Raw genomic sequence first — 17,927 nt, 5'->3', positions numbered from 1 at the left:
CAAAATGGTAATTAAGCACTCCTAAAAAAACCTAGCTGGACCCAGAAAATATAAATGATAGCTGGTTGCTAACATCTCCTTTCTGAGCAAGGAGCTTGAGCAAGTGGTTGCTAGTCTGGTTTATGGGGTTCAGATACCTAATTGTTAATGGGCAGTATAAAATGGTATACAGTGGTACCTCAGCTTACATACGCTTCAGGTTACAGACTCCACTAACCCAGAAATAGTGCTTCAGGTTAAGCACTTTGCTTCAGGATGAGAACAGAAATCATGCTCCGGTGGCACGGCGGCAGCAGGAGGCCCCATTAGCTAAAGTGGTGCTTCAGGTTAAGAACAGTTTCAGGTTAAGAACGGACCTCCGGAACGAATTAAGTACTCAACCTGAAGTACCACTGTATGCTGTTCTTTTTAAGCATACACTTTGGCCGTGTCTTGTCTGTAAAATAACATTTATTTATCTTCTTATTTTGTGAGGTTATTAAATTGAAAGGAAGAGTAGAAAGAATCCTTTCATCCAAAATATTCAGAATTTTTCTGAAACATTTCTAGAAAGTTAAACAAGGAATAGGTTGTCAAAACAAGTTATTTTACCACAACCACCACATTATAGAAAGGAAAAGCAGGGAGAAATGAGCACAATACCATGATTAATATAACTTACAATCTTCTTAGAACTGAATGTGTAATATTTTGCATTTATTCCATTGATGTTTTCTAATGAGTAATTTGTTTTTTCAGTCTTTTGATATGAAACCATTTTTGAAGGAGAGGAAAGACAAACAGCAAAAACAAAATTGTCCAAACAGTTTAAAGGTTTTAAAACACACACACACACAAAATAGTGGATTTAGAGGAAGTGTTGGCAGCATTACCTTAACTTACAAATCACACTAAGACAATTTTTTTAGTGTAGGTGGGTTTATTATACTTCCCCCATTAACAAAAAGTAACAAAATTAAAAAAACTAAACAATTCAAAAAGCATTAAAAATTACTTTACACATATACATACATCGTCCAGCAACTAGAGATCACAGTGGAGAAAATATGGATGCCTTATTGTAATAATATAAGCTTTGTAGATATGAGATGCAACCACATCTATCTGAATAATTTAAAAATCTTAGCAGTCAGACTGGACTAGTGACGATGGCAGACATCTCTAAAGCCAAATAATTCAGTCAACAGAAGCATGGATGCACCAATACTCACTTCATTAACAAGTCCGAAACATTGAATGGCACAGCTACTTTTCTATGTGCAATGTTTTAATTTTTGTGTTGTAATTAATCAATCTTGGGGCAACTTTCTAAAAACAGAACTTCTTTATTTTTGTAGGGGTCAAAAGCTACTGCTAGCCATTAATACACATGTAGGCCTTGGAAGATACACATCTCTGCAGTACTTGACCTATGAAATTGCACTAACTACTGCAGTAGAATTGCAACATCAGTTTTGCAGTAAAATTAATTTATCAGAAATTAAGAGTAGCCTTAAAAAGTGCTAGAAAACAACAACAGAACTATGCAATATCTCTTAGCTATACACTTTTCAGTAGGCAAAAAGGACTAAGTGGTGATCCTTACTAAGAAAATAAGCAAAGATTTGACTACTGAATGATTGCTCATTACACACACACACACACACACACACACACACACACACACACACAGAGAGAGAGAGAGAGAGAGAGAGAGAGAGAGAGAGAACTATCTTTGGATTGAAGGACCCTGGAGCAGATTACGATGAATCTGATTGACCATTCTCTTCAAGTAGTTGGCTCCCACTGGAACACTGGATAAAACAACAGAAATTTCCTCTTGGCTGTGAAGAGAAAATGCATACATATGAGGATCAAATAACTGAAAACCTTCCCATAAAAGTATAGTAAAAATTATTGCTCTCACACCTTCTGTTTTATTTTACTCACTTAAGTTTGCCGGTGCATTTTGGAATGGTGAAAGCTATTGGGGATGCAGGATAGCTGGCAGATAAAGACAGTTCAACTTCAAACTTTGCAAATGATACAGAACTGGAGAATAAGAGCTTCACTCTACGTAGAAAACAAAATATAGATACAGTCATACCTCATGTTGCGTCCGCTTCAGGTTATGTGTTTTCATGTTGTGTCCCGCAGCAACCCAGAAGTACCGGAACAAGTTACTTCCAGGTTTTGCCGCTCACACATGTGTAGAAGCACTAAATTGCGCTGCACATGTGCGCAGGTGCGGCACTTTGGCTTGCGTCAGTTCCGTGTTATGGATGGGCCTCCAGAAGGGATCCCGTCCGTAACACGAGTTTCCACTGTCCAAAGAATTATTTGTGTTGTGCCTCAGTAATTGTTGAATGTTAAAATAAATAAAAAAATTGTCCAGTAGCACCTTAGAGACCAACTAAGTTTGTTCTGGGTATAAGCTTTCGTGTGCATGCACACTTAAGTATCCTACATGAAACAGTTGGGAGAGGTAATCAGTTTGCATGCTATTTATGTTCAATTTCTCCCTTTCATCAAATCTAGGTGATGCACTGATATTTAAACAGTTATCTAAAGGGCACAGTGAGAGCTAATAAACTGATGCTGAACACAGACACGGTTGAGGTACTGTGGGTAGATGGAATGGACCATGGTGGAGGCATTCAGCTTGTACTGGATGAATTGCACCCCCCTTAAAGATCAGGTTGGTGACTCAGGGATATATCTGAATCCAGCTTTGCTGTTGGGATCCCAATGTGATAGTTTTGCCTTTGACTTCCTTTTTCCAATTCCAGATTATGTCTGTGCCTCCTCCTGGAATAAAACGACCTTACTATCTACCTATGCTTCAATAAAAATTGAGGCTTGATTAGTAACAATTCAGGCTGACTTTGAAAAGTCTTCAGAACTTTAAGTGGTCCAGAATACAGCAGCTAGATTGTTAGCAGGGACCTTCCATTGCAAACATTACATCAACTCTTAAAGACCTTCATAGAGCCCCTGCTTGCTACCAAGGCCAATTGAAGCAGCTGGGTTTTGACTTATAAAGACCTAAAACACCTAGTCCAAGCCACCTGGATGACTGTTTGCTCCCTCAGTGAATCTACCTTCATTAAAGGCCATTTTCTGGGTACCCTTGCCTTCTGATATTAGGTGGTTAGCTACTACAAAGAGGATCCTTTTATGATTGCACCCAGCCTGCAGGACCCCCTGTCAGGGAGATCCACTCAGTGCTCTTTCTTGTTATCTTTTAGGTGCCAGACAGTCCATCTTGTTTTGACAAGGCTCTTTTTTGTTTAGAAGTTGCTTTAACTTAGTTTTGTTTCATCTTTCGCTCTGGAAGTACAATGTTTTAATTTGGTTCTGCTCTTTTATTTATCATGTTTTAGCTGAACTGCTGTTCATGCAATGCATTTTTAATACAGTCATACCTCATGTTACATTTGCTTCATGATACGTTTTTTCAGGTTGCGTCCCACGGTGACCCGGAAGTACCAGAAAGGGTTACTTCCGGGTTTCGCTGCCCACGCATGCGTGGCGAATTGCAACCTGCGCGTGCGCAGACGGGCCAGTGTGGGTTGCGTTCTGCTCATGTTGCGAATAGGCCTCCAGAACGGATCCCGTTCGCAACCAGAGGTACCACTGTACTGTATATTTTAAGATACTTCATTCCTTGCTTGCTATCTTGAGTACTATATAGGGGGAAACAGCTTTTTAAAATCCTGCTGAGGTGAATTTTGTGCTATAAATATTAAATTCTTGCCAGAAAGATTTTGGAAGGATTGTAACACACCCTCTACCAATCCTAACTTTTACACCAATCCTAACTTGTACACCAAACAAATACATTTAGAGAACTAGAATAGACTTTGTTAAGCATTTACTTTGTATCGTTCACATCTGTCTTCAGCAGATTGAATTTTCCACCCCATCTGTTTAGATACTCGATCTCTTCTCCTAGAAGTTCACAACGACTCACCACAAGAGAAATGTCACGCAGCACCTGATTGGACAATCAGAGCAAGTAATGATGACAACTTAGGTCCCAGATTTCCTGAGATAGGATGGGAAAAAGGTACACCACTCCTCTTCTACATTTTCTTCACAGCAAGGAGGAGGATGTGTGCAAACCTTCTCCGGACACAAAGCAACATTAACTAGACTAGGGGTCAGCAACCTTTTCCAGCTGTGGGCTGGTCCACCATCCCTCAGACCATGTGGTGGGCCAGACTATATTTGGGGGGGGGGGGGAAATGAACAAATTCCTATGTCCCACAAATAACCCAGAGATGCATTTTAAATAAAAGGACACATTCTACTCATGTAAAAACATGCTGATTCCCAGACTGTACGCAGGCTGGATTGAGAAAGTGATTGGGCTGCATATGGCCCCCGGGCCTTAGGTTGCCTACCCCTGAACTAGACCATTGACTTTTACCTATTCTATAATTTTGTCATTTATTTGCATTCCTATACTTTTAAAGTTACACTCAATGTAATCACTTTATAAATTGCTTTTCTACCCTACAAAATGGTCATCAAATGCAGAAAAACAATAAAGCAAATCACAACACAAATTCTCTGGGCAGGATTCACCTAATCAGCCTTATCTTCTGCTTACACAACAGGGCTTCCCCATTCTTCCTCCGCAATTGGCTTGTGGGGAGGGGTTGGGAGAACTCCCAGAACTGCGCACAGGGGGAGGAGGGGGGGATTGTTCCATCTGGCAAGCTGCAATGATTGGAAGAGTGTGATGCTGAATTCCATTCATTCTTCATAGCCTCCATTAAGTGTCACTACAGTGTCACTCAAGCAGGTGAAAACGTTCTGCTGGGAAGCTACTTCCACCTAGAATTGCTCCAAAATGTAGACTTTCCTGTACTTCTGGATCTTCTTTGTTGACTCTTCCAAGCAATAAAAGCAGCATAGAACAAATTATAGCAACATTTTTTAAAACCCTTTTTGCTTTTCATTGTTAAGTTACCTGATAAAGATGATGCACTGTTGAACATTTTTCCTTCAATGAACTCTGACTGTTTATAAACTGGAAGATGAGTCTATGCACTAGTTTTGAAGATGGCAAAGCCTTTGCTTCTGTATAGGACAACAAAGAAACAACAAACTCTGTCTTAGGTTTAATATTCAAGTCATTTCATTTTATTCAACTCATGGATGATTTTGAATGCCTTCAAAACCTCGAAGGCATTTTATATTTAGTTTCATTTAATTGCTTTGCTTTTTGCTTCACACTGGGAATTTCATTGTTAGTTGAAAATTTTATCTGAGAAAAAGGAAGGTTCTTCACAGAAGACTGCTTTTCATGTTTTCTTGAAGTTTAGCAATACTTTTCTTTTTTTTAAAGAATATTTATTAAAGTTTTCAATAGTAATACAATAAAAATCAAAAATAAAAAATAAAAATACAAAAATGAAAATAATTAAAAACACACAGTTTCCATTACTTATTTTCCATTAACTTATTTCCCAGACCTCCCCGTACCTCCCTTTTTTGTATCCCAATTCAAATTGTTAGTTCAGTAAATCCTTATCAATAAATTTTAACCTATTTCTAAACCTTTTTTTCCATTCTCTTAAAGCATTACAGCTGGAAACCACTTAATTTTTATCCGACATCATTCTAACATTCATTAATTTTGCAATATTTCTGTAAATTTAGCAATACTTTTCACAAGAGAAGCTGGAAAATGCAGATCTCCTTCCAGAAAAAAATATCACAGAAGCAAAGTGCTTCAAAGCCTTACCATCCAACAGTGATTCAAGGTTCACACCAACAATATTCACGCAGAACCTGTTGCTGAAAACAGCACCATCTATGAGAAAGCAGACATACTATAAGTTCTATGATTCTGTTTCAGAATGAGGTCTAGTTTTCACTGAGATGGTCAACCTGTGTCTGGGTTGTCCCTCTTCATATAGGTCAGAATTCAAATAGATAAATCATTCTGCACAAAAAACCTGCATGCCAGGGTCCAGCCTTTGCCATGATGTGCAGGATGAAGTGGGGAGATGTATATATACAAATACTTTTTTTGTATAGTGGAATAGTCAACCATGCAAGTCCCTCCCTGCTGCTTACAATACCATTGTACTAAAGACACAATTCTGCAGACTTTCGTGCAAAGATCCACACTCCATTTCTTACTGATCTGCTTGATGATCTGATTTTGCAGACACCAAGAGTGGGAACTGCTAGGATGAGGCCTAGCCATCTGTGGTCATCTGTATGAGATCCTACTCCCAGCTCTACCCCTGCAAACTCCTGGAACATTGAGGAAAGATTCCTGCACAGTGACATGGCAAAGAGTTACTGACCCAAATTTGGAGCAGTGAATGGTAACACAATTTTATAAGGTGATTAGATCCATACACTACCAGCAGCTCTGGATGGAGGATTTCAGACAAGGGACAGAAGCTGGCAAAGAGATCACTGTCTGCTCCTTCTACACTATACTCCCTACTGTGCTTCACATGGTCATCTACCACCAACTGTGGGAAGGAATCAGACTTATTTTAATATTTTAATTTTGTTATGTTGTAAACTGGCTTGGAAGAATTTGGATCCTGAATAGTTGTAGGAATAATGGTAATAAATATTAAATACCTGTAATCTAGATAGCCCAAACACTGGTTTACCACTTTAGAGAGCTAAATTTATGTCACTCAATAAAATTGAAGACCAAATGCCTTTTCAGTCTGCATGCAATTTTTTTTACAGCTCAGTTCTTATCAAATTAATCAGTTTTGCCTGTAGTCTGCTTTAGTGTTTTTCTAGCTTTAAAAAAAATAACGTTATGATGTTGGTGAGCAGACCTGAGTTCTTTTTGGACTTCTTGGCAGGAGTAAAATATCAAAAAACCACATCTAGAGTAGATAGTGGTGCTTTTATAGCAGATAGAGTTTTTAGTATTTTTGCAACTCACCTACAGGGCACCCAAGGCTGAGAGTGAGCTCAACAGAATCATAAAGGAAGGTGAAAACAGCCTGGTGATCATTCCACTCTTTTATTGCCCACTCAGAGAAGCTACAAACAGAAAATTATCAAAAATGAATTCACCAAAAGACAATGGGAAGGATAGTGCATGTACAGTTATTGGATACTTGGTAAGAATACTACCTTAATTTTTTTAAAAATTGGGGTTCAGTAGTCATGAACTACTTTATCTAAAACATCTGTCCCCTTAGCAAGTTGAAAAACCTATATATTTCTCCCTCACACACTAAGTTGACTAGAGCAGGTACCTTCAACCTTTTCAGACCTAGGACCCACTTTTAAACAAAACATGTATTTGGGGGCCCATTTCTTAATCTTTTTGAGCCACATGGACCATAAGGAACAAAGCATTAAAGAAGGAAAGATAAAAACTGCTTGTGTGTGCCCGCTTGTTCTTTTTACTTAGAATATAGATGTTAAATGTAATTATTTGTAAATGTTTTCCCCAAGCAGTAAACGTCATTCCTATAAGGACCATGCCATCCTCTGTTTGAAGGTGAAGAGGAATGTTGAAACAATTTGGTTATACTCTAGAGCAAGAATAGGAAACCTGTGGATTTTCTGGGACTACAACTCTCATTAGCCCCAACCAACATGACCAGCATCTGGAAACCATGGTTTTCCCACCCCTACTCTGATTGCCAGCTCATGGGGACAAAATTAGAAGATACCACTGATGTCACGTAAACATAGACAATATATTACTTGAATTGGATTCCCTTTATAGCAAGATATTAATTGACTGAATTTACTTACTTGTATTTCTTCATAAGTTCCTGACATCTGTTTGCATACTCCTTGAGATGGCTTATTTCAGAAGTTCTCTGTTTCTTTTTGTCTCTGATATTCGATTGCTCTCTGAAGGAGTACAACAAAAGTGCAACGCATTTGCCAAATACCCTGAATAGTATTAAAAGCCAAGAGTTTTTCACAACACATAAATACATGTCAAACACTAATGCTTAATTCTACCTTTGAAGTGCCTCCTCTTTGGCTCTGTAGTTTTCCAGCTCTAAGAAATGAGAAAATACACAGTAAGAGTCAAAATGTTGATGAAAAGCATTAACTGTTTATTCTGTCTGACTAAGCAGGTCTAGTCCTCAACACGCTATTAGGTTTATTCTCCAAGGCCAAATGGTGTTCAGTTAAATTCCTACATGGATGTAATTTGTGTAGAATTGAGTGAATCCTACATACAGGATATTGTATATGAAGAACCTATAGGTGTTCCGTTCACAGCATGTACAGTACATGCACTGAAAAGATGCAGCCAACCATAGCTTTCCAGAGCTCATACATGTAGTAACCTCCATGTAGATCAGTCAAAACAGCCCCAAGTACAGGAAAATATCCGTCAGCAATGGCACGATAGAAAGATGCATTCTACAACTCACATTAGTAAAAAAGATCTGGAGACTATATAATAAACACAGCCACAGCAATTTCAGTGTCCTAACAGCCTTCTGTATCATGCAGCTCAAAACAGCTCCAGTACCTTTCTCAGTGTCTCTCATCTTAGACTTGTATTCTGCCATGGCATCATTGACATCTGGCTCAGACTCTTCCAATGCAGAAGTTTCTAAAATTAAGCAGTGTTTTATAAGAACATTCACTTCAAAAATGCTATACATATACTCCGGTCAACTTAGCAGGAAATACAACCTTTGAAATTATGCTCCCAACTTTGAGTTTCAGGTGTATTCCCAAAAATGATATATTTGTAGTTTGAGATTGGCTTTGCTCTACACTTTTGGTACACAGTTGAGAACCTTCAAAGACTTCTTGTTTCAAGTCATGCTCACTGATTTGACAGGATAGTGAGAAAAAGAAAAAACTCTATATTAGTTATCTTTCTACAGACATCCTACAACAAAGGCCAGTGGACATTGTAAATCACCACAGCAGAACATTTTACTTCCTGTGAGGCTCAATTTTCTAAAAAAGCAGTTCAACCATTTACATATAGACTAATAACATGCTGACTGTATCCACAAAAGCTTCAGAAGCCAAATAATTTCCATTGTCTAAGAGGACTTATTCTACGTTGCCTGTTTCTCTGCATGGCTGTTAGCTTATTAGTCCTATGATCTTAATGTGTATAAGAATGTTGATTTCTTTTTGACACCAAAGTATGCCCAAATTATGTCAACAGGGGTGTTGTTTTTTATTTTTTGCTTTCTTTAGTCTGCAAAGAAATTGGCTTTACTGGAAAAGTAATTTTTGAGACTGTACCTGTTTCCAGAGCAAGAAGACAGCTGTCCATTTCCGTTATAAGTTCTTCTACTTTAGCCAGTCTTGACTGTAGTTTTTCCCACTGAAGCTTAAAGGTAAAAATGTGGTTAATTGTTTATTATTATTAGTAATATAATATGTAAAATATGGTTAGATTCTATTTTGGGAGCAAATATTATTAAAGGGCATTTCTGGCTACTAAATAAAACCAGTTTTTTAAAAAACATTTATCTATTACATATATTTCCTAATGATCTTTCCACCAAAGGATGGGCTCTGGGCCCACAGAAGCTGTTTCAGCAACAGTAGGTACCCCAGACTTTTTATTGGGCCCCAAATGAAATCAGTTTACAGTATCAGATTAAAACACGCAGGAGAGAACACCAATGCCTTTTTACTAATTTGTAGGGGAGAAGGACTAGAATAGAGACAGTTTAGTACACTAGATGAACTGCTATATTTTGATGCAGGGTCTTGTTCAAGTAGGGAATCCGCTCACTATGTAGCCTTTATCTCAAAGTCTAAACCTATACGTTAGTAAACAAAAATAAGAATTATAAAGAATACTACAAACAAGCAGATCCACCGAACAGGATTATATGTTTTAGCCATAGAGCTAAAAGTTACATTTATTTTTTTTTATAATATTTTTTATTAGTTTTATATAATACAGAAAAAAGAATAAAGAACGTGTTATAAAAGCCAAAAAGAAAAGTTACAAATTTTTCTTACCCTTTTTTCCAAATCTGTTGGACTTCCCCACATCCTCCCAACCCTGCATTCTCTGTGATACATAACGTCTGCAATTTGTTAACTTATTTCAATACTTATTGTATCTTCCTTTTTATCATGTTACCCAATTTCAAATGCATTATAACCCAAATCATGTACATTTTCATTTTAACACAATAAAGTTGTTTCATTATTCTATCTCTGGCTCCTTGTGCCTTAATTTCCATTTCTTGAATTTAACATTACTGAAGCTAGAATTTCCTAAAAGGTGCATTTTTTAACATTCATACAACTTATAATGTTTTTCCAAATAGTCTTTAAATTTTCTCCAGTCTTCCTCAAATGTTTCTTCTCCTAAGTCTCGGATTCTGCCAGTCATTTCGGCCAGTTCCATATAATCCATCAACTGCGTGTGCCATTCCTCCAGTGTGGGTAAATCTTGTGTCTTCCAGTATTTTGCAATCAGAATCCTTGCTGCTGTAGTGGCATACATAAAAAAAGTTCTGTCCTTCTTAAACACTCTCCGGTCCACCATGCCCAGAAGGAAGGCCTCTGGTTTCTTAGGTAAGGTAAATCTCAGTACCTTTTTTAATTCATTATGAATCATTTCCCAGAAGGCCTTCACTTTCGGGCAGGTCCACCAGAGGTGAAAGAATGTCCCTTCCGCCTCTTTACATTTCCAGCATTTATTATCAGACAGATGATATATCTTAGCAAGCTTGACTGGGGTCATGTACCACCGGTATATCATTTTCATAATGTTTTCCTTCAAGGCACTACATGCCGTAAATTTCATTCCGGTGTTCCATAACCTTTCCCAGTCTTCGAACATGATGTTATGCCCCAAATCCTGCGCCCACTTTATCATGGCGGATTTGACTGTCTCATCCTGAGTATTCCATTTAAGCAGCAGGTTATACATTCTCGAAAGTAATTTACTTTTTGGTTCTAACAATTCTGTCTCTAGTTTCGATTTTTCCACCTGGAATCCAACCTTCTTGTCTACTTTAAAAACCTCTTGAATTTGTGCATAATGCAACCAATCTCGCACCTTGTTTTTTAGTTTTTCCAAGCTCTGCAGCCTCCAATTGTCTCCAATCTTTTCAATAATTTCCCCATATTTAGGCCAATTGGCTTCCATATTAGGTCTCTTACGTGCCTTGGCCTCCACCGGTGAGAGCCACCTCGGAGTCTTACTCTCCAATAAGTCTTTATATTTTGTCCAGACCATTAAAATTGCTCTCCTGACAATGTGGTTTTTAAACAATTTGTGCACTTTAACCTTGTCATACCACAAATATGCATGCCACCCAAAAGCATTGTCAAACCCTTCCAGATCTAGGACATCAGTGTTTTCCAGTAAAATCCAATCTTTCAACCAGCAGAAGGCTGCAGCTTCATAATATAACCTCAAGTCTGGCAGGGCAAATCCCCCTCTTTCTTTCGCATCAGTTAGTATCTTAAACTTTATTCGGGGCTTTTTGCCCTGCCAAACAAACTTAGAAATATCCCTCTGCCACTTTCCAAAGCATTCCACCTTGTCCACGACCTGTAGGGTCTGAAACAAAAATAACATTTTTGGCAATACATTCATCTTTATAGCTGCTATTCGGCCCAACAAGGAAAGTTTCAATCTTGACCATGTTTCCAAATCTCTTTTGATTTCTAACCAACATTTCTCATAGTTGTCCTTAAACAGATTCAAATTTTTGGAGGTCAGATACACCCCTAGGTATTTTACTTTTTTAACCACATTTAATTCTGTTTCTTTCACAAACTCATCTGTTTCTGTACTTGTCAAATTTTTTGCTATAACCTTAGTTTTTTGTTTGTTCAGCTTAAATCCTGCCACCCGACCAAAGTCCGAAATTAATTCTAACACTCTTTTAGTACTAGAGACAGGCTCCTGCAATGTTAATACCAGGTCATCTGCAAATGCTTTCAATTTATATTGTTTCACTCCGACCTCAATTCCCTGTACCAACCGGTCCTTTCTAATCATGTTCAATAGCACCTCCAGAACTGAAATAAACAATAGGGGGGATAGGGGGCACCCCTGCCGTGTCTCTTTTTCAATTTTAAACTCCTCTGTCACCACATTGTTTACTATCAATTTCGCTTTTTGTTCTGAGTATATTGCTTCTATTCCATTTTCAAACCCCCGCCCCACTCCCATCCCTTCCAAGTTTTTCTTCATAAACATCCAGGAAATATTGTCGAAGGCTTTCTCCGCATCAATAAAAATTAACACCGCTCTAGTGTTTAATTTTGTTTGTAGAAGTTCCAAAATATCGATGATGTTTCTTGTGTTGCCAAACAAATGCCTACCAGGGAGAAAGCCAGCCTGGTCTTTATGGATCACTTCATTAAGCACTTTCTTAAACCTACTTGCCAAAATGTCTGCAAAAATTTTGTAATCCACATTTAGGAGTGAGATGGGGCGGTAGTTCTTAAGCTGGGTCTTTTCAGTTTCTAGTTTGGGTATCAATGTGATGAAGGCTTCTTTCCACGTTTCCGGTGCCTTCCTCCCCTCCATAATCTGGTTACAAACCTCCAACAAAGGCTGTATCAAATAGTCTTTCAAAACCTTATAGTATTTGGAGGTAAGTCCGTCGGGGCCTGGAGATTTGCCTAGTTGTAGGTTCTGAATGGCACTTTCAATTTCTTGCTGTGTAATATTACTATTCAGGGTTGTTCTCATTTCCTGAGGTATTTTCTGTAATCCATTGGTTTTAAGAAATTGGTCCACCTCCGAATCTTTCTGTGGCCCTTGTGAATAAAGTTCTTTGAAATATCTCTGGAAGCACTTTCTAATTTCCTCGGGTTTCTGAACCATTCTCCCATCAATTTCTAGATTTGTAACAGTATTAAGTTTTTGTCTCTTTTTCAACTGCCATGCTAGCAGTTTCCCACACTTATTTGCTGATTCAAAGGATCTTTGTTTCATTTGTTTAATTTTCCATTCCACCTCTTGATTTATCAATTTCAAATATTGTGCTTGGAAGAATTTCACTTCTCTCAGCACCTCCTTCGACTTTGGCCTAGATCTTAATTTTTTCTCTCCATCTCTTATTTTTTCCAATATCTTCTCCTTCTTTTCATTCCAGAATTTTTTCTTGATCGTATTTTGTTGTATTAGAAACCCTCTCATAACTGCTTTACTTGCGTCCCAGATTATTCTTTTTTCCACAGTAGTATTTAAATTTATTTCAAAATAGTCCTTCAAAGTTTTTTGGGCCTTCTTAACAATTTTCTCGTCCCTTAATAAGGTGTCATTCATTTTCCATCTGAAGGATCCGGTTGTATTTAGTCTCAATTCCATTTTCAAAGCATTATGGTCGGAGCAGGTTTTTGGGCAGATTTCCACCTTTCTAGTCTTGGGTGCCAGTCCTCTAGTTATCCATATTTGGTCGATTCGTGTCCATGTCAGATGAGCTTCAGAAAAGAAAGTCCCTTCTTTTCCTAGGGGGTTCTTAACCCTCCATATGTCAATCAAGTCCACATTGTCAGTCATTTCAAAAAAAGTTTTAGGTAGTCTGCCATCTTTCGTTATGTTAGCACTTTGCGACTTATCCATATTTACAGACACAACCCCATTCATGTCACCCATCATGATGATGTTGTTATAGTCTAAGTAGTCCAGCATAATCTCATGCAGCTTCTTGAATAATTCCGATTTTCCTTCATTCGGGGCGTAGATTCCTAATATCAGAAATTTTTCTCCTTGTGTCTGAATTTCAATCGCCAAAATTCTGCCGTGTTCATCTTTAAATAAGAATTTCGGTGACAGGCTCTCCTTTGCGTATATCACCACACCTCTTTTCTTCACTTTATCCGAAGAGATAAATTCTTGGCCTAGTCTTTTATTAATTAACACTTTTCTGTGGAGCCTTGTCACATGCGTTTCTTGCAGGCAAATAATGTCCAAATGTTCTTTTTTCAATATATGAAATACTTTTCTTCTTTTTTCCGGAGAATTTCCGCCATTTATATTCCAACTAAGAAGCTGCAGCGACATCCTGGTCCAATTAGTAGGTCTACAATGATGGGTCTACAATGGGGTATCTAGGCTTCCCCCCGATCCCGGAGGTAGTAATGTTGGTCCAGATCCAGACGGTGTAGGCTTTGGAGATGGTCCCGGTGGTGGTGGAGGCCAAGAAGCTGCAGCTCCTTTCTGGAGGTCCTCCTCGTGGTTGTGTAAGAACTTCTGTTGGTCCTCCGGTGTTTTAATTCTTACTTTCCTTCCTTTGTAAGTAAATGATAGTCCTTGCGGGAACTCCCACCTATAAGGGATTGTGTTATATCTCAACAGTTTGGTCAAATCTGTATAAGTAGTCCTAAGGTCCAAAAGGTATTTAGGTATGTCTCTGTAAATTTCAGCCTTTTTTCCTTCTATCTCCAAAGGTTTTTTAAAATGTAGGCCTAGTATCTTATCTCTTTCCTCTCTCGATCTCAAAATAACCAAACAGTCTCTGGACTTGTCCTTCTTTATCAATTTTCCCAGTCTAAAGGCAGTCACAATTTTAAAATCCTTATCTTCCTCTATCGCCCAGAATTTGGAGAACAAAAGTGTCAAAAATCCCTGTAGGTTTCCCTCCTCCAATTCTGGGATAGCCCTTAATCTGAGATTATTTTCCTTACTTTTCAATTCAACCAATGACAGGTAGGCTTGTTGTTCCCCTACCTGTTTTTTCAGAGGCCTTACTTCCCCCCTAATCTCATCAACCTTTTTGTTCGCCTGTTCTGCTTTTTGACAAGCTTCCACCGCAAGCTTATAATTTTCAGTAGTTGCCCCTTGTAATTTTTCAATTGCCTGGGTATGATGGGAAACTTGCTCAGATAATTTAGTAATAGAGGATGTAGCTTGGTCAATTTTTGATGATTGATTGTCCACTTTTTGATTTAAAATTCCAAGTTGTTCCAAGATTTGCTTCAGGACTATTTCAGATCCTCCAGTTGCCATATCTTCTGCAGCAGGCTCTGCAGCAGGCTCTTCAAATTCCACCTCCTGTGCTGTTAGCACAGTTGGAACGGATGATCTTCGTTGATGAGATAGGGTTGTTTGTACAAGTTGCCCTGGTTTCTTTTCTTTCTCTTTAGCTTTAGCTGCTCTTGTTCTCCCTGTACCACTCATTCCACACCTGCCTCTGTTCAAGGTCAAATTTTCTTTTGTTTCATAAGTTAGACAAAGTCCAGAGTGTAAACAATTTAACCACAGAGAGTCACAATAAAGTACAGTTCCCAGGCCTCTATATCTCCACAATCCTCTAGGTGGGGGTATTTCAAAGTTTCAAGGAAGGAGAGAACTCTTGTCCGCCATTGAAGTTCTTATATTCCCTATGTTAGGTCTTTGATAGTTCCAGAGCACAAAAGGAAGTTTCCACAGGCTTTCTCTGACTTAAAAAGAAGCCACAAGGTGTCAAGAAAGGTCCCAGCAACAATGTTTTAACGTTAATGTCTCAGTCTATGTATCAGTTAAGCTCCAATAACAGTATCAGCAGTTTGACAGCTCTCCTTTGCACACTGACAGCCCGATCGCTGGGTTGTCTCTTTTAACTCCACTTATCTCAAAATTAGGAAGAAGGTCCCAAAGATAAAATCCACAACCTTTACAAAAATTTCCTGCTTGTCTTTTCACTACAAAGTCTGTCAAATACACCCTCGTTTTACTTTGACAGTCCCCTTTCAGCGCTTCAGCATTCTTCTGCGCAATTGCTTTAATCTGGTTAGCAGTGTCGGGAGACGGACTTCCTGTTACTCGCCTCCCGTTTTCAGCCGAATTTCAACCAAATTCCCAAAATTTCCGATGTTTAGCTCCCCTTACTCACGGGTATGTAACAGCCAATTTTGATGTTTTCAAGAAGAAAGGTCGGCGCTCATCAGCAGCAGCAGCGCGGCTTTGCATCCACGAAAAGAGCGATGAACTCACAGCGCCGCTCCCCCTTTCGCGTTCCGGAGCCCCTTACGGAGCCCCTTCTTCGTTTCTGGGGGGGGCTTTGGGCGCCCGCCGAGTCCCACGGCCGCAGGCTCGCTCTGCCTGCGGGTTTTCTTAACGGGTCTCCGCTTTGCCGTAGCGGACGACCCTTTTTCGCGGAGCCCCTCTTCACCAGGTAAAGAGGACCGCCATTGCTATTTTGCGCCGCCTCCGGAAGTCGAGCTAAAAGTTACATTTAAACTATCTTTTCCCGCTGCTTTCCAAACTAAGATACACAACTCCTCTAGCACCCATGCTATTTCCCCATTTTATTCCATAATATAAATGTGAAGCTAAATCCAGGAACCAAACTGTGTTTAAGGACATGATGAAATAAGACAACCTCTCTCATATGCAGCTATTACAGTGTTGGACTTTTAACCAGAGATACTTTGGTTCAAATCCTTGTTTAGGCATGAAGCTCACCTCATCTCTCAGCCTAACATATCTCATAGTTGCTGTGAGGAGAAAATCAGGACAGTCCTTTGTAGAATGCCCAGAACTCACTGGAAGGAGGGCAGGATGCAAAAAGGAAGACATCTCTATACATGGAAAGGCATCCAAGTATTATCTCACTGGTTACCTCAAAAATTTACCTGTCCATTTTGCACCAGCTTTCTATATAATGTTGCTTTTCCTTTGTGAGCAAGAACTTTACTCTTCTTGAGGAAACTGGATTTCATTTCACGTAGCCCTTCTCCAAAGCGTTTCAGCTGCAGTGAAATAGAATACATTAGCAGAATAAGGGAACTGGAAGTGAACATGATAGTTTTATTTTATTTTTTAATGACAGAACCTCTCAAGCGCACCTTGGTTGGCAGTGGGAAGCACCTCAAAGGCAAGTTGTCCCAGGAAACACCTTCTTTTCCCACCCCCATGTGTTGCTTGTCTGCTCACCGGCTGCAAATTTAAGTTCTTTATGGAGGTGTCCCTAGAGTAAGTTGCTTCACCCTTCATTTGCAATGTGTAGTTTGGCCCTTGGTGCATGTCTGCAACAGATATCTCTCTGTGTGTGCTCATTATTTGTATAAGAATATACCACAAAACTAGTTTATGCAGACAACACCCCATTTGATTAAAAGTACCCTTCAATGCCACAGATCTAGATTTTATTGCATTATTCCTCCCTCCACCAACTAAACAGCCATTTTTTCAGTGTTTTATTATACTGATTTAGAAACATCACTGAGAAACCATCTCTTCTTACATTAGCCTGACCACTTTGTACAATATATTGCAGAGGCCTATACTAGCTGTGTCCCACTTGTGACCACGGTATGGTTGATGAGACAAAAGAGGAACTTCCAATGCCCAAATTGTGGTATACCCTTCCTGTGAGATCCAATTGGCTCCTTCTCTTACAGTTTTCCACTAACTGACAAAGTTTACTTTTTTGGCAATCACTGGTCTTTCATTTTTTAATGTTTTGATCTGCCAAGCCTGCTTCTGCCTTTAAATTGTTTTATTTCTATTACAGTGGTACCTCAGTTTTCGAGCGTCTCAGAAGCCGAACATTTCAGTTTTCGAATGCCAAAAACCCGGAAGTAATTGCTTTTGTTTTCAAATTAACCTTGGAAGTTGAACGGCTTCCGCTGCGTGTTTTCCAATTGAACTTGAAGCCAGCCCTTTGTGCCTCAGTTTTCAAATGTTTTGGAAGTTGAACGGACTTCCTAAACAGATTACGTTTGAGAACCGAAGTACCACTGTATGGGATTGTTGTTTTTAATTGTTGCAGACTGCCATGAGAGATGCAAATGCATTAGAAGTCTGTAGCTTTCTAAACAAACAAACAAACAAACAAACAAACAAACATTTAATTATTCAGAATGAATCAGCTGCCCATACCTCCTCATCCGAACAGGTTCTCATTACTCCCCATAAACTTTTGTTCACATTCACCAGAAGTTTATGCTGGTATTCGGCATACAATTTTAATCTGAAATATTAATTATAAATAATGATTGTAATAATTATATTGTGCAATTTTTCTAGAAAAATAGGTGCC

General features: G+C 38.8%; 1 protein-coding gene across 1 annotated transcript in view; it reads right to left on the bottom strand.

Annotated features, from left to right (window-relative positions):
- Positions 1-1,708: 1,708 nt before the first annotated feature.
- The window catches only part of KNL1 (kinetochore scaffold 1), a gene marked incomplete at its 3' end in the record, with an annotated part of 37,794 nt that continues 21,575 nt past the window's right edge, over positions 1,709-17,927 (bottom strand). Inside the window, exons 15-26 of the mRNA XM_083755115.1 lie at positions 17,768-17,858; positions 16,519-16,635; positions 9,217-9,304; positions 8,480-8,563; positions 7,957-7,996; positions 7,741-7,842; positions 6,914-7,014; positions 5,735-5,803; positions 4,958-5,067; positions 3,858-3,976; positions 1,930-2,052; positions 1,709-1,823 (exon numbers count right to left, since the gene is read on the bottom strand). Coding sequence (XP_083611241.1) covers positions 1,709-1,823; positions 1,930-2,052; positions 3,858-3,976; positions 4,958-5,067; positions 5,735-5,803; positions 6,914-7,014; positions 7,741-7,842; positions 7,957-7,996; positions 8,480-8,563; positions 9,217-9,304; positions 16,519-16,635; positions 17,768-17,858 — 1,159 coding nt within the window. The remainder of the gene's footprint in view (positions 1,824-1,929; positions 2,053-3,857; positions 3,977-4,957; positions 5,068-5,734; positions 5,804-6,913; positions 7,015-7,740; positions 7,843-7,956; positions 7,997-8,479; positions 8,564-9,216; positions 9,305-16,518; positions 16,636-17,767; positions 17,859-17,927) is intronic.

The sequence above is a fragment of the Podarcis gaigeae genome (assembly GCF_964106915.1).
Source record: "Podarcis gaigeae genome assembly, chromosome: 1".
Lineage (NCBI taxonomy): Eukaryota > Metazoa > Chordata > Lepidosauria > Squamata > Lacertidae > Podarcis > Podarcis gaigeae.
The sequence above is the reverse complement of the archived record's forward strand: the minus strand, read 5'-3'. Positions and strand labels throughout refer to the sequence as shown.